General features: G+C 39.3%; 1 protein-coding gene across 1 annotated transcript in view; it reads right to left on the reverse strand.

Annotated features, from left to right (window-relative positions):
* Positions 1–7669, reverse strand: part of Gucy1a2 (guanylate cyclase 1 soluble subunit alpha 2) — a 291599-nt gene extending 283930 nt beyond the window's left edge. The window contains exon 1 of the mRNA XM_063256136.1: positions 7227–7669. Within this exon, the coding sequence (XP_063112206.1) occupies positions 7227–7520 (294 nt within the window). The 5' untranslated portion in view covers positions 7521–7669. The remainder of the gene's footprint in view (positions 1–7226) is intronic.
* Positions 7670–16528: the final 8859 nt, after the last annotated feature.

The raw sequence follows: 16528 nt of genomic DNA on the forward strand, positions 1-16528 counted from the left end.
TCCCAGTTGCCACAGAAGACTTACATAACATGCACAGGCAGTGGATGGCAAAGAAGTCAAATGGACTTGAAGGACTTGCAAGTAATGTAAAATCAGGACTTTCACACGGATACCCTCTTCATGATTGCTTGATTCTAGAGTTATCTAAAATTCAAATTCTTAAGGAGCTTGGAACATAGTTCAGCAGTGCAGCACCTGCTAAGCATAAGGACTGGGTTCAATGCTTGATACTCCAAAAGATTTTTTAAAAATTAAAATTCTTTAAATATTAGATTATCATTTATTTGGAGTTCAACTGGACTCCTGCCCAACATGCCAATAAATGACAGAAAAATTAACTAAGGTTGTAGACAGTAAAACTCATTACATTTTTGTGATATTTTGGTATGATTTGAGAAGTGGCCTTATACAACTGGTAAATGACCATCCATTATTTTTTCTCCAAAAACAATATTCTGAATTCAGATCTGTTTTTCTTTCCCTTTATCTTTTTAAATGTTTCGTTGGCATAGACATAAATCCTTCCTCTAAAGTAAGCCAGTAGATGGAGCACTTTAGAATTCTTAAGACATATTTCTTAATTTCATTCAGGATAAAGCTGACGGTCATGTCAAATTGATAGGGACAACAACCTTTCATCTCCCTTTTCCTTTACAATCCCCAGCTTTTCTGAAAATCTGTTCCTTCATCTAGACAAGGGAGTCATAAGACATCTATGGGAACAATGAATCTGATCTATTGAATATACACATACATGGAGGAAATGTCAGGAAAAATGGGAAGGAGCTCAAAAATAATTAAGGTAACAAATATTGAAACCTTAAATGCCTTCTTCCACACAACCAACAAGTTTATTACACAACAATGGATACAACCATAGAATATAGCAATAAAGGCACCAACCCACCACTTTTATTCCTGTCCTCATACCAACTAATTCCTGGATATCATCACTACCAGTGTTATTATTATTATTATTAAATCAGTCCACATTGTTCAGCAAGCATAGGCCAGTAGTCTTCATGGCATGAAATCTGGTCACCTTTGAACATAATTTTGGAGCCCCTAACAATCACCTGCAACTTTGTTCAAATCGTGGGGTACTACCATCTTTCTGATATAATCAAACGGACTGAGGATGAGGTCCCGGAATCTTCATTCTAACAGTTTTCTTCAGTTATGCCTTAAGTTCATGAACTTTGACATCCACTGACTAAAATAAATTCTGTTCAGAAACTGATTTGTCACTATTTTATTCATAAAAATATTCACTGTTTCTCAATTCCCAATGACAACCCCAACAAATCTCTAGCCGTCAAAGATATTTTTAGCTCCTGTAGTTCCTAAATCACATGAGAACTGGAATTTTCAATTTTATGAGGCACTCTGAGCTTAAAGCACATAATTCTAGATCTTCAGATCTTGTCCTGAAGTGACATTTGAAGACCAAGATGATGTCATTTCCATCTCTTAACAATGCATTTTTGGCAACAGTAGCCCACTTGCTGACAAACAATTCTTCCTCATTTGACAGAGAATTGCATGGAAAGTATAAGCAATCCAGACTGGAGGAGAGTTGTTACATTTACCTAATATCTTAAAATATAAATGGGCCACTTGAAGAGGCCCGGAAGGATAGCGTTCCACCTGAGTATGTTCCACACACCTGAGTATGTCTCTCTCATAGAATGAACGTAAAAATCTAAGCATTTTGTTTGACAGAATCAAATATAGCACAAAAAAATTTAAACCCAAAAGAAACATAAACATAATTGGAAAGTTTTCATGTAATTACTAGCTCCTATATCAAACTAAGACCTGCTAAGAAAACTCAGCCAGTAGATAGCTCTTGGCAAATATCTTCTCTGCCAATTCCACTAATTTTTTTTTCTTCCTAGCTGTGTGCAAAATCCCAAAAGAGAAAATTATACATTGATAATTCATGATGAACAATACATATGTCCAGAGATAATATATTTACTTTATTACACTGAATAAAATAAGTATTATTTTTCCTTTTACTTTTAACTTCCTATAAAAGAGGTAACAAAACATTAACAATTGTGAGTGAAAAGTTACAATGATATGGAGGGGATTATTACACAATAATATCTAGGTATTCTCTCCATGTACTTAGGAATCTTTGAAAGCAGACAAACTATACACTAAAAATGAACAGGTCATCACTAGTACATACAAAATAATAATCACTGATGTCGTATCTCACTGTCAAATTTTATCTTTAAAATGAAGGTCTTATATGGTAACATCTGGTAGTCAAAGAGTCCACACACACGCCAAGCATATATCCCATTAACTGGGTATCTGTTACATCTCACAGCTGAGCCCTTTCAACACATATACAAATTAATTTGAAAGCAAAAAGTGAAGAATGCCTGAAATTTTCAAACAAGTAGTTTTTCATCTTCTTTTCTAATCTAAAATCAGTTATGAGGAAACAACATTCTACCACTTGTAACTGTCCTTGTTTTCATATTGCCACACAGCATTAGGTAATTTGATGGAAATGTTTCAACGTGAATGATTATATATGCCTGTGTATATGTGCGAGTCATTGCCCAGGAGTCACAAAAGGGCTGTTTTAATTCTTTAATGGATTGGATGGCTATGCCAACAATATAAAATGTTGTTATCCTTATGTTTTTAGGGACTTAACATCTGAGGTTTTCTACAAACATTTCCAACAAAGTTACTAGTAAATTAATTAATGGCAAAAAAAAAAGGGAAAAAATAGAATCTCTAGGAGGTGCTCAAGTTTTGTTGAAATGAATGGATCTCATCCTAAAACTATTATTTACTGAATTCAGGGAGTTTTACAAAGAATACTGCTCCTTGTAGTTTTGATAACAAAACTACAAGGTAGTTATTAATCCTACTTCACAAAAGAAGAAACTAAGGTTCACGGAAGGTAGGAAATGGCTTTCCCAGAATCTCACTCCTAGCTCAGCACGGGATTAGTCAAATTCTGACATATTTTTGCAATGATTAGAAATAAAGCATAGAGAGACAGCTACTGAATTCAGAGTTCAAATTATGCCATCTAATGCCAGTGACATTTAACTACTGGCATTCATTTTATCTAATTTTATAATTCTTATGAGTCTGCTTCTCACAACTTTTTAGTCTCTTGGAGCCCCAAAATTAAAAAGCTTTCATTAAAATACATACATCATCAAACATCCTACCTTGCAGATAAATCACATGTACTTTTCATTAAGGGTTTACACAAGTTGGACAGCTATTTTTATTTAATTTCAGGAGAGACAGAAAGCATAATTTTAATGTCTTTTTATCTTTTCATAAACATATATTAACATAATTTTCTTTTCAAAACTAGACCTTTTTTCACTTGAATTCCAGTATAAGATAATTCCCCATGTCATCAGCTTTGTTCTCCTTATCTGCCCTCCTTCCAATTCCATTACTTTTTTTCATGCCATTTTGTTCTGGGAAGATTCTGAAGTCATCAAAGCCACCTGCAAAGTAACAACTAGCAGTTCTCTGACAAAAATCTTAAGGAAGCCTTGATCTCATAAGGTTTTGAAACCCTGTAAACACTTACTGGTTTATTTTGATTAGTTTTATTTTCCTTTGTTTTATCCTCTTTAAAAATAAAAACAAAAAATAAAATATCTTAGGGAAACCTTGCCAACAAGTTGGTCTACGAGTGCATCTTCACTGACAGGCTGACATCAGCAAACCCAAAAGGGATGTGAAAGTGATGAAGCAACTAAGCAATTCTGCATATATTTTTTTTTTTGTCTTTTTCCTTTTTATCGGTACCAGGGATCAAACTCACGACTGCCTGCTTGCAAGGCAGACGCTTATGCTGCTGAGCTAAATCCCCAGCCCCAGCAATTCTGGTTCATAAAAATAATGCCCAAACGCATGAGTTACTAAATTAACCTTCGATGTAAAATTCCCAGCTGTTTCTCCATATGTGTTCTCAAACATTAAGTTATTTCAAAATAAATAACCTAATAAGTGACTTATACATCTTCAATCAGGCCTTTAGGATTATATTTATTATAATGACTGCACTCCAGAAATTCATAATGAACAAAACCACCCAAAGTGGATGATAAAACTTCTTTTGGGCATCTCCAAGATACAGTTTCCTTAATATAAAGAAAAGATTAAGGAAGCACCATGAGTTCAAAGGTTGGATACATTGTTATGTTTTGTTCAGTGGTTTTATCATCAGTACTCTCCACAGTACTTGGCCAAATAGATCCTCAAAAATGTTTAATAATTAATTAAATAGAACTTTGATTTCCCTACTTTTAAAAATGTTTTAAATCTAACATATATCCTATTTTTCTTTTAAATGCATTGTCAGTTTATTCAAATCCTGATATTACAATGTATGTCTTGTAGAGCCTCAGCACAGGGAGGAACCCTAAGAATAACACTTTAGAGATGCGAAGTATCCCAGAAAGTAAAAGTAGCTTGCTCAGAGATATATGTATAAGCATTTGGCTGTTCAAAAGGCAAAAATAAGAATCAGCTCTCCTGAATTATGTAATTCTATTTCATCAACTTGACTTACTTGTGTCCTTTAAATAAAGTATTATAAACTTTACATCCAACATGGGTGTGTCTAAAAATGACTATTAAATGTCAAAAACCTGAATTTGACTATTCCCTGGATCAAATAACTAATTAATTACTTGACAATGTCCTAGTATTAATTAAATTCATTTCCTCATTCCTCATTGCAAATCATTCTGAATAAAAAGCAAATCCCAATAGATTAAAACATGTCAATATTGGATCACTAAGTGAAAAGGCACTCCCAGCGCAAGTACAGTTCATATTGAAATACAAACACTATCATAATGGAATGCAGGAAAGCACACAACACTAAACAGGACTAGAAATTGTCATCTAAAAATGCCCTGGGGGCCGGGATATAGCTCAACCACACAAGTGCCTGCCTGGCAAGTGCAAGGTCCTGAGTTAAACGGTACCAAAAAATAAAATAAAATAAAATAAAGCAAAGCCAAGCCCTGGAGTTAACTATTCTATGTGGTTAAAAAAAAGCCAAAACATAACAAAAAGCCATAACATAACAAGAGCAGAATGATCATATCTCATCTCCCCGAGTATTTTTAGGGAAACTTAGGACTCTAAAAATGTAGGAGAATGAATCTAATCAAACTACACAAGGCAGTCTCCTGCTTGCTAAAAAAAAAAAAAAAAGAAAGAAAAAGAAAAAGAAAAGAAAATGGACACAGACACACAGAAATAAGTCACTGCTCTGTATACACCAGCCTGTGGTATGAATTACCAGTGAGAATTTTTTCTATACAATCTGTGTGAGGCTGAAAATGTTTATTTATACTGCATGTGCCCTAACAGACATCTTTAAAAGTAGAAAATAATTATAGCATAAAAAATACATAGAGATGCTGCATAGTTTGATCACCATATTTTCAAACTCCTTTTAAAAACTATCATCTGGGTACGCGTTTGTCATGTCAGAGTCATTCAAATTTTATTACAGAGATAATAGAGACTATTTCCTCTCAGTCTGGCAGTAAATATTTACAGTTTACTTTAGTAGTTCCTCAAGCAAGTGGTTGAAAGTAGCTGGTTAAATTAACAATATCAAAGGCACTGCCAATACTTTCTAAAAATTTGTAAAATCTGATTCTTAGACAAGAGAAAACAGAGTTATGAAGGCAATTCCACCAAAACTAATCATTACTTTCAGTATAATCACTGCATTAAACACAAACCTGTTGTAGTGAAGAATTAATGTACTGCACCTACGTTGCTGCAGATATAGTTACTGGATTCCTCTGGTAAAGCATTATGTTCAGCAATTTGTAACACTGAATGGTACCTGAGATTGTGCTGCCTGGGAAATATTTCCGGAAAAGAATAGCTAACAGCAACCAACCCATTGTGGGTTTTCCTTCTGGATTATCAAGTGGAAACGTGGCAATAGGTATTTTAAAGGGTAAAATATAAACGAAGACGACAAATGAAAAGGAGTGTCACTGCTATAAGAATAAGTACGACTGTGTACTTGTAAGATTGCCTGGTACCAGAACCTGGTGCCTCACTGGTCCACTCCTCAGGTCCTTCCTCCCATAGCTTGCAAGGTATATTCAACAGAGAAACTGAAGAAGAATCAAACAAGACCAACATTTAGGTTCATTATGAAACTTTGAAAGAGATAATGTCTCTGTGATGAATAGGGGGAATTAAAGTCTTTGTTTCCAAGATCTGCACGAGGATAAGAAGTGGATGGAAATTTCGTATTGAATCCCCTTGAATTCTGTCTGCCATACAGTGGTTTCCTTGAAAACAGAGTTCGCCCCAACAGGGAAAACTGGATTAGAGTCTAGCATTCCTGCAATGGTAAGGAATACGGAAAGCCAGGGAGAGTCTGATATGTCTCTAGAACAGCTGAATCCCGAGATTAGCACAAGTTGGAGAAGTCTTGGAAGGCCTTTATTCATTCAACAAATATTTATGAAGAGCCTAATACAAGAGAGGCACGAAAAAAGTAAGGAAGAAAGCCCGGAAGAATCCAAGGAAGGGAAAATAGAAATATCAGACAAGTGTAGAAAATCACACCAGCCTTGCCAAAGAAGACTGAGCCATAAATGCCCAGTGAATAAGAGAAAAAGGCAGAGAACAAGACACTTTAGGGTTTGCCATCAGAAACCAACCTAGAAAAGTTTCTGACAATTCCCAAAGACTTGCAAAAGGGAGACAGCTTGTGGAATTCAAAGATGTCACAGAAGGTCACGCTCAGACCAAGAGCGCGTGGGAAATGAGAGGAAGGGCTTCCTGTAAGGGCTCGGGGCTCCTTCGGGAGGCTGGAGAGCAGAGATGAAAGACTTGGAAATGGAACTGCAGAACCAGGGGCCTGGGAAAGTTTGGGGCAAAGAGAACAGGTGGGTGGGCAGCAGCCCTGGGGCCATGAGAGGGGACAGGGGCCACGCCGGGTCCATGCAGAGGCGGGCAGACCGGCGCACGGCCCGGAGACCCGGCAGGCGCGGACTGTGGGTACTTAGGGTGCCCTAACTGGAGCGCGAGGCTCGGGTCCCCCCGGGTCGCTGCAGCCCTAGGCCGCAGGACGAGGCCGGGCCGCCCCCCAGCGGCCGGCAGGGCGCGCTCGCCCGGGTCCGCGGCTCCAACTTTGCCGAGCCCCGTGCCCTCCCCGGACGCGGCCCCGGGTTCCCGCTCACCGAGGGCGCCGTCAGGCGGCTGATGCTCTCGCCCAGAGAGTCCAGATTGACCCGCCGGCGGCGCTGCGCCCTCCTGGCCCCGGACGCGGCCGAGGCGGCGGCGGCGGCGGAAGCGGCCGGGGCCGGGGCGAGGGCGGCGGCGGCCGCGCTGGGCTCGCGCCGGCCGGGCGGACTGCGACTGCCGTTCCAGCAGAGCCGGGACAGCGGGCACTCGCTCTCCTCCTCCGGGCTGGTCTCCAGGCAGTCGGAGCCCAGCGAGCTGAAGGACTCGGACGAGATCTTCCTCCGAGACATGCTGGGGGCTGCGCTGCGGCGGCCGCGGCGGGCGGCGCTGGGGACGCGGGGACGCGGGCGAGGGCGGCGGCGGCGGCGCGGGACCGACCGGCGAGGGCGGCGTTAGGCGCTGCGGTCGCGGCCGGCCGGGCTGGGGTCCCCGGGGCCCATGGCGGGAACTCGGGGCTCCGCCGAGCTCGGGGCCGGGCCGGGCCGGGCCGGCGAGGGGCCGCCGCTGCCTCCCGCCGCCGCCTGGCCGTGCGCCGTGCGCCGTGCGCCGTGCGCCGCGCTCCCCGCGGGGCTGCGAGCGGGGCCGGGCGGGCGCCGCGGCCGCGGAGCTCGGAGCTCGGAGCTGAGGCTGACGCGGAGGCTTCGCCGCCAGCGCCGGTCTCGCCCCTTCCCCTCTCCGCCTCCCGCCTCTCCGCTCGCCGCCGCCTCCCCGCTTCCTTTATCCCCACCCACCGTGCTCTCCCTCCGCCGGTATCACGTGTCGCCATCATACTCATTGCGAGTCTCTGTCTTGCCTGTCGCCACGTTTCAGGAGCAACGAGGACACTGCGTCGCTGTCCTCTGCGCGCCCTCCCTGTGGCCACTTGCGCGGCTACGAGGAGGGGCGCTCCGAGGCCCGGGTGGGACGGGGGTGGTCGGCCCCGAGGGTCCCACCCCTGGGCCCTAGGGAGGCTGCTGGGCGAGGAGGGGACGCGGGGCTGGGGGCGCAGATCGCCCCCTAGAGCCACCTCGGGGAAGCCAGACTGGGGCTGAGGGTCCGCTTTGGTCTCTTCCCTGCTCTCTTCTATGAGTTTATTTTGGAAGTTCGGGGGTGAAAGAGAAGGCCGGCGAGGTTCATTTACAGGGGCGGGAAGGACAGGGGCGACACGCTGGCGCCCATCCTGCTGGAGCGGCTCAGGGAGGACCTGCGTTCTCGCCTCGGGCGAGGCTGTGTAGGCGCCCGAGCGAGCCCTGCACCCGGAGGCAGCGAGCGAGGACAGCGTCTACTCGGGCAACAACCCTGTTGCTTAGCCTGGCCAGCGGGGCGCGCGGGCTCTCGCCTCCTGCTGGCTCCTCACTAGTGCTGGACAGCTCCGCCTGCCACCTGCAGCCGCGTGTGCCCGTGTGGCAGACAGGCCAAGAAAACCGTTGTTCTGCAGACTCCACCATGTAAGACATGGCCCGCAGGAAACTAGAGAGGAATCCCTCATCCCTCGGCCTCTCAGCTCTTGGCGCCAAATATGCGATCTGTTTGACCTTGGCTGCAGATGCTGCTCAGAAAGCTAAAGAGAAGAAAAACAGGCATTTCAAACCCAAGGACAGACTCCCTAGGGCTCCCGCACATCTCTAGCCCCGAGTTTTCACTGAAGCGCTTTCATTCTAAAACTTGCCTCACTGTAGCCAGTCCTTCCTAGTGTTTGACCCTACTGTCCTTGCGAGATAGCTCCAGAAAAGCTTTGGGCTCCTTCTAACATTTGGATAAGGGTCCAGAAGAAGGGGAGGAGGACAGTCCCAGGCTGTGATTTCCTCATAGCATAGCAGATGAGCACTCTCCAGACCTTCCCCACGAGTGAAAGGGAAAGTTCAAGAGACCTAATGTTAGTCCCCCACTTTCCTGAGAGTCACATGTTTCTGTTTTCCAAAGGATTGATTCAGGTGATGGCTGATGGGTTTGTTTAAACTATTTGTTTAAAAACAGAACTTACTGCACACCACCTCAAATTTGTTTCTAATTCTAAATCTTTCCAATTGTTCATGAGAATATAAACACAATTTTTTCAGTTTTTCTTTTAAAAAAAATTTGGAAGAATGCACTCCCACTCAGACATGCCTCATTCTCAGATTTTAAATGAGCATTAAGGATACAAAAAGTGTGATCACCATCTTACACTTGCTTACATATCCAACATACTCTATATAGTGTGGCCTGCTATGAAGTTGCTCACTGCATACTTCTCATTTTAGGAAAAAAAAAAAAGAATCCAGGGATTTATTTCAAATTTATTTTGATTGTGTGCTGCTTCTACACTTGATTTACCCATTCAATTAGTATTAAATACAAATTAGAGACAAGATACACTTTTTTGTCATAAAAAATAGCCATCAACTCAGCTAAAAAGTTCTGTAGCATTTGTTTTTCCTAATTACAATGGACAACACGTTTGCAAATGACCTTCTTGGACTGGGGCTATGGTTCAGCAGGCACAAGTGCCTGCCTGACAAGCACTGGGTCCTGAGTTTGATTCCCAATACCAAAAGAGACATTCTTCCACTTTGAGGAAGCTAATACTCTTCCCTGTTCAGTATCAGTCAGCATGATGAGTTGGAATTCCTGGTTCTTTTCTTTAATAACGATGCAATTGTCAGATTGTTTAAACCATAATTTTAGAGCTCTCACTAAAGGTAGTATATAATATATACCTTTCCCAGTCTTTCAGTAAACTGCTGTGGAATCCCCCCAAAAGGAATTTCAATTACAATAATGGTACTAAACCCTCATGTTAAATTTAGGATTCAAACATTTTTACTAATCATTCCAACTCTTTTCTCAAAATCAGAATTATTAAGTGCAAGGCAATGAGTATCATTTGTTTCTAAGTTTTCAAGAGGACTTAGTCTTCATGTTTACACTGAACGTTTATTGCCAGAAGGAACTCTGAACCAGTGGAACATTTTTTTCATCATGTGCACCATTTGAATCAAAGACTGTTTACAGAACTTAATCACATGAAATGGTCTTACAATATCTGTATGAATTACCCTGTCTTTGATCATGATTTTCCCACTGATTTTGAAAATATAAATTAAATGGCGACCTAAATATAATCAGTTCATTGTCTACTTTGCTGTCAAGAGTTTCATTTGTAATTCTGTTCAGGAGCAGGCTTCAAAACCTTTCCATAAAAAGAGTGCTGCATTTGAATTAACAATTTTTGTATGTGAGTTAACATTTTTAAAGGAGGTGCTACCTATTCTTCATTATAAAAAAAAAAGTCTTAGAGCTAGTAAAATGCAATACAAATACTTTAGGCAAAGAGTAGTCTGTGTTTTGATTCTAGGAAAAGAAATCTGCAAAATGTATGTTCTCAAATCTAGTCCCTCTGCTTATACTGCGCTTTGGTAGCATACTTAAAGCTTAATATACCATTGCAAAAGGAAAATACAGAGATAGCCTTTTTCCATTCGTGAATATATTATTGGCACCTGAGGATTCATTCCAATTAACCAAGCCTTGGGAAAGATTCCCCAAGAAAGGAGACAGCCTACCTTAGCCAAGATAGTGACTACCACACCTTCATATAAAGCATACTATTTATAACCTCCTTTCACATCAATTGCTTCATTTAATTTGATTTTCAGCCTTCCCAGAGAAGTAAAGAAAAATCACTTCTGTCAAATTCTAATAAAGGCTATAATCAGTCCTCATTCCCTAAATTCTTTGAAATCAAGGCTTCAAACTCTTCTAATTTCTTTTCATCTATCTAAGTCTCCAGCTATCTCCATCTATCTAAGTCTCCATAAGTGTTCCCTGGGGCTGAGTTTTTTCCTAATATCAAAAGACTAAGGAAATCTGTCCCTTTAGTCAATCTTTACATAAGTGTGGCAACTCATAGGAATTGTACATGTAACATTAAAGTAAATTCTCTAAAGAAATATAGTAGCTGGTGAATTCTTAACTAGGGTTAAGTTTTCCTGGATTCCCAGCCTAGAAAGTTAAACACGTACATACCCCCCCCCCATACACACACACACACACACACACACACACACACACACATACTCCTCAACTGCAGGTCTGTGTTCATTTTACTTAAATGAGACTAAGGCCTGTACTCTGGAACTTGCCATATTTCCCTTTTAAAAGAGGATAGATATACTTTCTTAGTGAAAGACCATGAGCAAATAATATACTTCATATTCTTGCATAATTTTATGTTAAAATACCAATTAAGGATAATATCTAAGTAAGAGCCATCTGCTTTGTTTATATACAAAGGATCACATGGAATGAAACAGTCAGGGGGACAGACTCCTGGGACTCTGTACAAAGGACAAATTCCTGGGCTATTAAACTGCTGCTCATTAAAAAGCAATTTCTTAGTGACTTCCTCATTGGTGGGACAAAACACCAATACGCACAAATTAAAAAAGAAAAGGTTTATTTTAGCTCACAGTTTGTACAAGTTCGAGTCCATAGTCAGCTGGCTCCAAGGCAGGGCAGTACAGCAAAGGAGAGATAGTTCATGGCATGGCAGATAAGTGGCAGCAAACCTTTCTTTCTCCTTCCCCGCTTTATTCCATCTAGGCTACACACTGATTGGTTGGTGCCATTCACCCATAGGATAGATATTCTACTATCTTCAGTAAATCAGTTCAGTCCTACCTGGATCTGTACTAATCCAATCAATGGGCAAATCTCATTATTCCACACCCATAATCCATATTCACACACACTAGATTCAGCCATCTCCAAAAAGCTGGACTGGAGATGTAAAGCTGTGGGTGAAATGTAGATACAAGCCATAAGAAGCATGATTTGTGTTTTCTCTGAGGCAACTACGGGCCTGATAGCTGGTTTTTTGGTGAAGAGCAATGACCCTTTACCTGGGCTTCCAGATGCCCATTAGGTAATGAAAACCAGAACAAAATTTGACTTTCATTTGTTATGTTCCCTTTATTATGTTAAGACTTTGGTTCAGATCCTTACTCAACCCTGCATATAAACATTAGCCCTGAATTTAGGTAACATATCTCTTCTCTCTTCGAAACTGATGTCATCGAGGTAAAAGATTTCCAAGGACATTCAACTACCAAAAAGGACTCAGGAATCTCAAGTTATCACCTGAAACTGTAGTCACTTTAAATTACAGCAGAGCCTCTACACAACTGAGACTGTCCCAAGAGGAAATAATCATCTCATGCAGACAAGACATCTTGTAAACCTAAAATGAGAAAATTGTCAGTCTCTTCACCACCCCAGAAAACCTCTAAAACCTGGTCTCATTCTTTTGTAAATGGGCCAATCCAATTCTCATCTTAGAACTGTATCTCCTTCAGCTCCGGAAGTTTTAGCCTCTTCTAATTGTCTATTACTTTCTAATTTTGTCTAATAATCCATTCTATGGCTCTCACATCCTAAAAAAATTCTTTTCCTATGACAAGAATCAACAAGTCTTTCCATGCAATGAGTAGGGTTGTGAGATGAGGTAAGCATCCTTTCTTTGGGGGTCCTCCTCCAATCCTGTCTCATGACAGAAAGACAATGTAATCCATCGCCTATGGTTATATTTCACCACTAAATCATGCCAAGGGACAGGGCACTTGTTGCAGATGTCAAGTAACCAGTGTGTTTTGATATCTCTTTGACATCGCTCTTTTTCTTAAGTGAATTTGGACTAAACTACACACTACAGAAGCCATCTTCCCCTGGAGAAAAGTCTCTGTGAATCATTGCCTCAAATACTAACACTGGTACCATAGCTTCCTACAATTCTCAACCCTTTTACCTGCAGACTCAATAATTCTAGAATCATTAGGTTTTATATACTTTGTACTCAGATTCTTTGGAAGCACTCATTAGAGCCTATATTGAAAGATTATTGTACCTTTCTATATGTTTTATTGACCAAAATACTGGCAGCCTATGTTTAATAACCACAGTATTTTATAAACAATTGATAAGATGATGGTCCACTGTAGCTGTTAGTGATTTTCCTAAATACTTATTTCTTCTCCTTGTATCCATTTCCAAACCCTTTTGCCTGCTGAGTCTACTTAAGTAAAGATAAATTAACATTTTTGGGGAAACTATTACATACCAGGCATTGTTGCTTCATTTAACCCCTGCAATGCCACTCTAAGATATATTCTTCTAATTATATAAAGAAATCCTGACATAGAGATTTCAAACATCTTCCCAATGTCAAGGAGTCCAAAAATATTTAGTCAGAATTCCAATCCTAACTCCTAAGCCCATGCTTTTCCCATGCTTTCTGCTTGTCTCTTACAATTGTCTTCAAATGTCCTAAAAACACAGAGAAAAACCTAACTTAAAATCACAACATGCATGATTTCTTGCATAAAAATATTACATACATAATTAGCCTGTTTGAGTTATTTTCTGAAATGAAACATAACCTCATTGAAAAGAACGGATATATGCAACAACTCTCTACTCCAGTAATTGCTTTATTAGTAACTAGCTATGTGACCAAAACAAGTTACTTAACTGCTCTGTGACTTAGATTCTTCATATTTAAACTAGAAAGATTGGATAAAATCCTTAAACATCATCAAATTTTGACATTCTATAATTTTACTACTTGTTGAGAAATTAATTTTATTAATTTTATTTTATTAATTTTATTCCCAAAAATTTCTCCTCACACATCACAAGGTTCACTTCTTTTTCTTCCCTATTACATCTTTCTGAAAATTTAATCTCTTTGTGAAACCCTTTTTTTACTATTCAAGACTGTCTCCTCATATAAAACTGCTATAAAAAGTTTATAGAATTAAGTGACTAAAAAAGAAAAATTTCAACTCAATCCTACTTGATTAGATATTTAACATGTTCCTGTCTTTTCATAACCTGATTATTTTGCCTGCTTTATTATATTACAGAAAGGAATCATATTTTTCTGTCTACAATTTATTAGGCTTGACAGCTAACAAAAACAAGTATAGAGTATCTGTAAGAATATCTTGATGTAACATTTTAATGGTATCAAACACTTATATGTTTTCAATTTGTTATATATGCAATTTGTTTTTTAATAATTGTTTTAAAACAACAAACCTATTCTAATCCAATTTAATATAAATATTAGAAGTATTAATATTAAGAATGAAATGTGCTCTTTATGAAATAAGAAAATATGAAATAAAGGAAAATTAGAAAAGTATTATTAATAATAATTAAATTCCAATGCACTAAAACTCTAATAGAAATAATTTTGATTTTAATACACTAACAAATAAATCACTATTGATAATCATTTTATAATAATTTATGGAAAATATTTCAAGTTAAATACTGAAATGAGTGACCTAAGCAATGTATTGATTAGTTCAAACCTAACACACACACACACACACACACACACACACACACACATTTAATGTCACAATAACTCTAAACCATTTCCCCACTAAAAGTAGCAGAACTGAACACATTGGCTGGTCACTTCTGGCAGTTTTCCTGGTAGTGACTGAAACAGCATTAATTTCTCTCTTTTGTGTTTAAAATAAACAGGTATCTGGACCATCATAGTGGACTGAAATCAAATACTCCATTATTCTAATTCATTTGGAATCCTATCAGGACACCATAAGTACAAAAGTTTTTGCCTCCAGATAAGGAACATATGTACAGCCAATAAAAATAAAGCTTTCCAGTCCTTTCCACCAATATCCCAAAAGTGCTGTGTTTTCTTCCGTGGTATGCAGACATAAGCTTGACCCATCTTTGCTCCAACTCCAATGAAATCATTGTGTTTCTATCTCAGAAACAAAACGCAGATTTTCTTTGGAAATTATAGATGTTTCAGAGTTTCTCAAGAATGTTGTTGTTGTTGTTGTTTCTGTTGTTGTTGTTGTTATCCGCTTGATTTTTATTGGGGTCGGGGGAGAACTGAGGATTGAACCAAGGAAGTGCTGAAGTATCCGCAGCCCTGTCTATTTGGAGATAAGGTCTCCGTAAGTTGCCCTCAGGGTTTCAAGTAGCTGTGAATTACAGGTAACCACCCCCATTCCAACCTACTTCTTGTTCATTCTTTACAGGATACTAGGTTCAAACCTACCTGTCAGCATTTATATCCTGACAACTTAGTAGTATTTGAAATAAGATTATCTGTAAAGTTTAAAAATATTTTATTTCAAGATAACTGTAATCATTTATTTTATTATATTAACTAATTGAGTGCTGCAGAGCTTCTCCAACTTTGGGGACATATTAGATATTTTCCCTCTCATTTCTTGTTTCACACTGACTTTCTGGTGGTTCTTGCTTTTCATCCTAGCAACCTCCAAAATCCAGCTTTCCAAATGTATGAAGTCATTGAAATAATGCAGCATAATTCAATGTCAAAACTACCTACTAGAGATAACAGTTTTCTCAAGGTGAACAGATTTTAAGTATCGCTGTGTTTCCCTGAAAATCTTAAAATGCTCCTAAGCACACTGGTGCACGCCCTCCAGCATCCTTGCACCCTTTGGTAAAAAGTTTGAGGATGTGACTCCAGGTGCTTCACTATTGCAAAATTCTCAGCAAAGTTGGCTATTATATTGAACATGGACTATAAGTAAATACATAAGACCTTACAAATATAAAATTAAAAGTATGTATTTGAATGTTATTTTTGGTCTAAAATATTTGTGTATAGAATATTTTTATGTATTTGCATGTAATATATGCTATAATTTAAAATGTATAAAATTTAAAATCACTATCAACTAAACTTTGAAGACATAATAAAAAATAAAATAATTTATAAATTATTTTATTTTTATAATATACAATATTTTCTTTTCATATTTCCTAAACAGACAATAACTTTTCCAAGGATTATACATGTGATACAGGGTAGCAAAATAATGCTATTTCATAAATATTCATTTTTAAAGATTTCAGATATATTTTTCTTTTAAAAATTGCCCTTGAAACTTTGGTGACTATTTTTCATTTGTAAAGAACAAGAAAGGTAAGGGTAGGGCATGTTATTCCTTCCAACCCTTACTGTCAAACAGGGAAAAGGCATTTTATTGTGTTTTGTTGGTAAAGAAACAAAGGTATCCAAAGATTGAAAGACCTGTCGCAGGTCCAGTGGCATACAGTTAATCACAGATAGGCTCTTAGCACTGCAAAACTTCATTTCATAGTGCTATTGTAGGCTGTCTCCAAAACAGACTATCCCTTGAGGAGGAAAACACGTCTGGCTCATTCACTAAAAATATTACTGGACTTATTCTCTCAGGTACAGTAGTGCTTTTTTATCCACAGCTTTGCTCCCTACAGTTGTAATAACCCAAGGCCACCCACG

Source organism: Cavia porcellus, unplaced genomic scaffold (genome assembly GCF_034190915.1).
Source record: "Cavia porcellus strain 051 isolate PalLab524CR breed Dunkin Hartley unplaced genomic scaffold, mCavPor4.1 scaffold_9, whole genome shotgun sequence".
Lineage (NCBI taxonomy): Eukaryota > Metazoa > Chordata > Mammalia > Rodentia > Caviidae > Cavia > Cavia porcellus.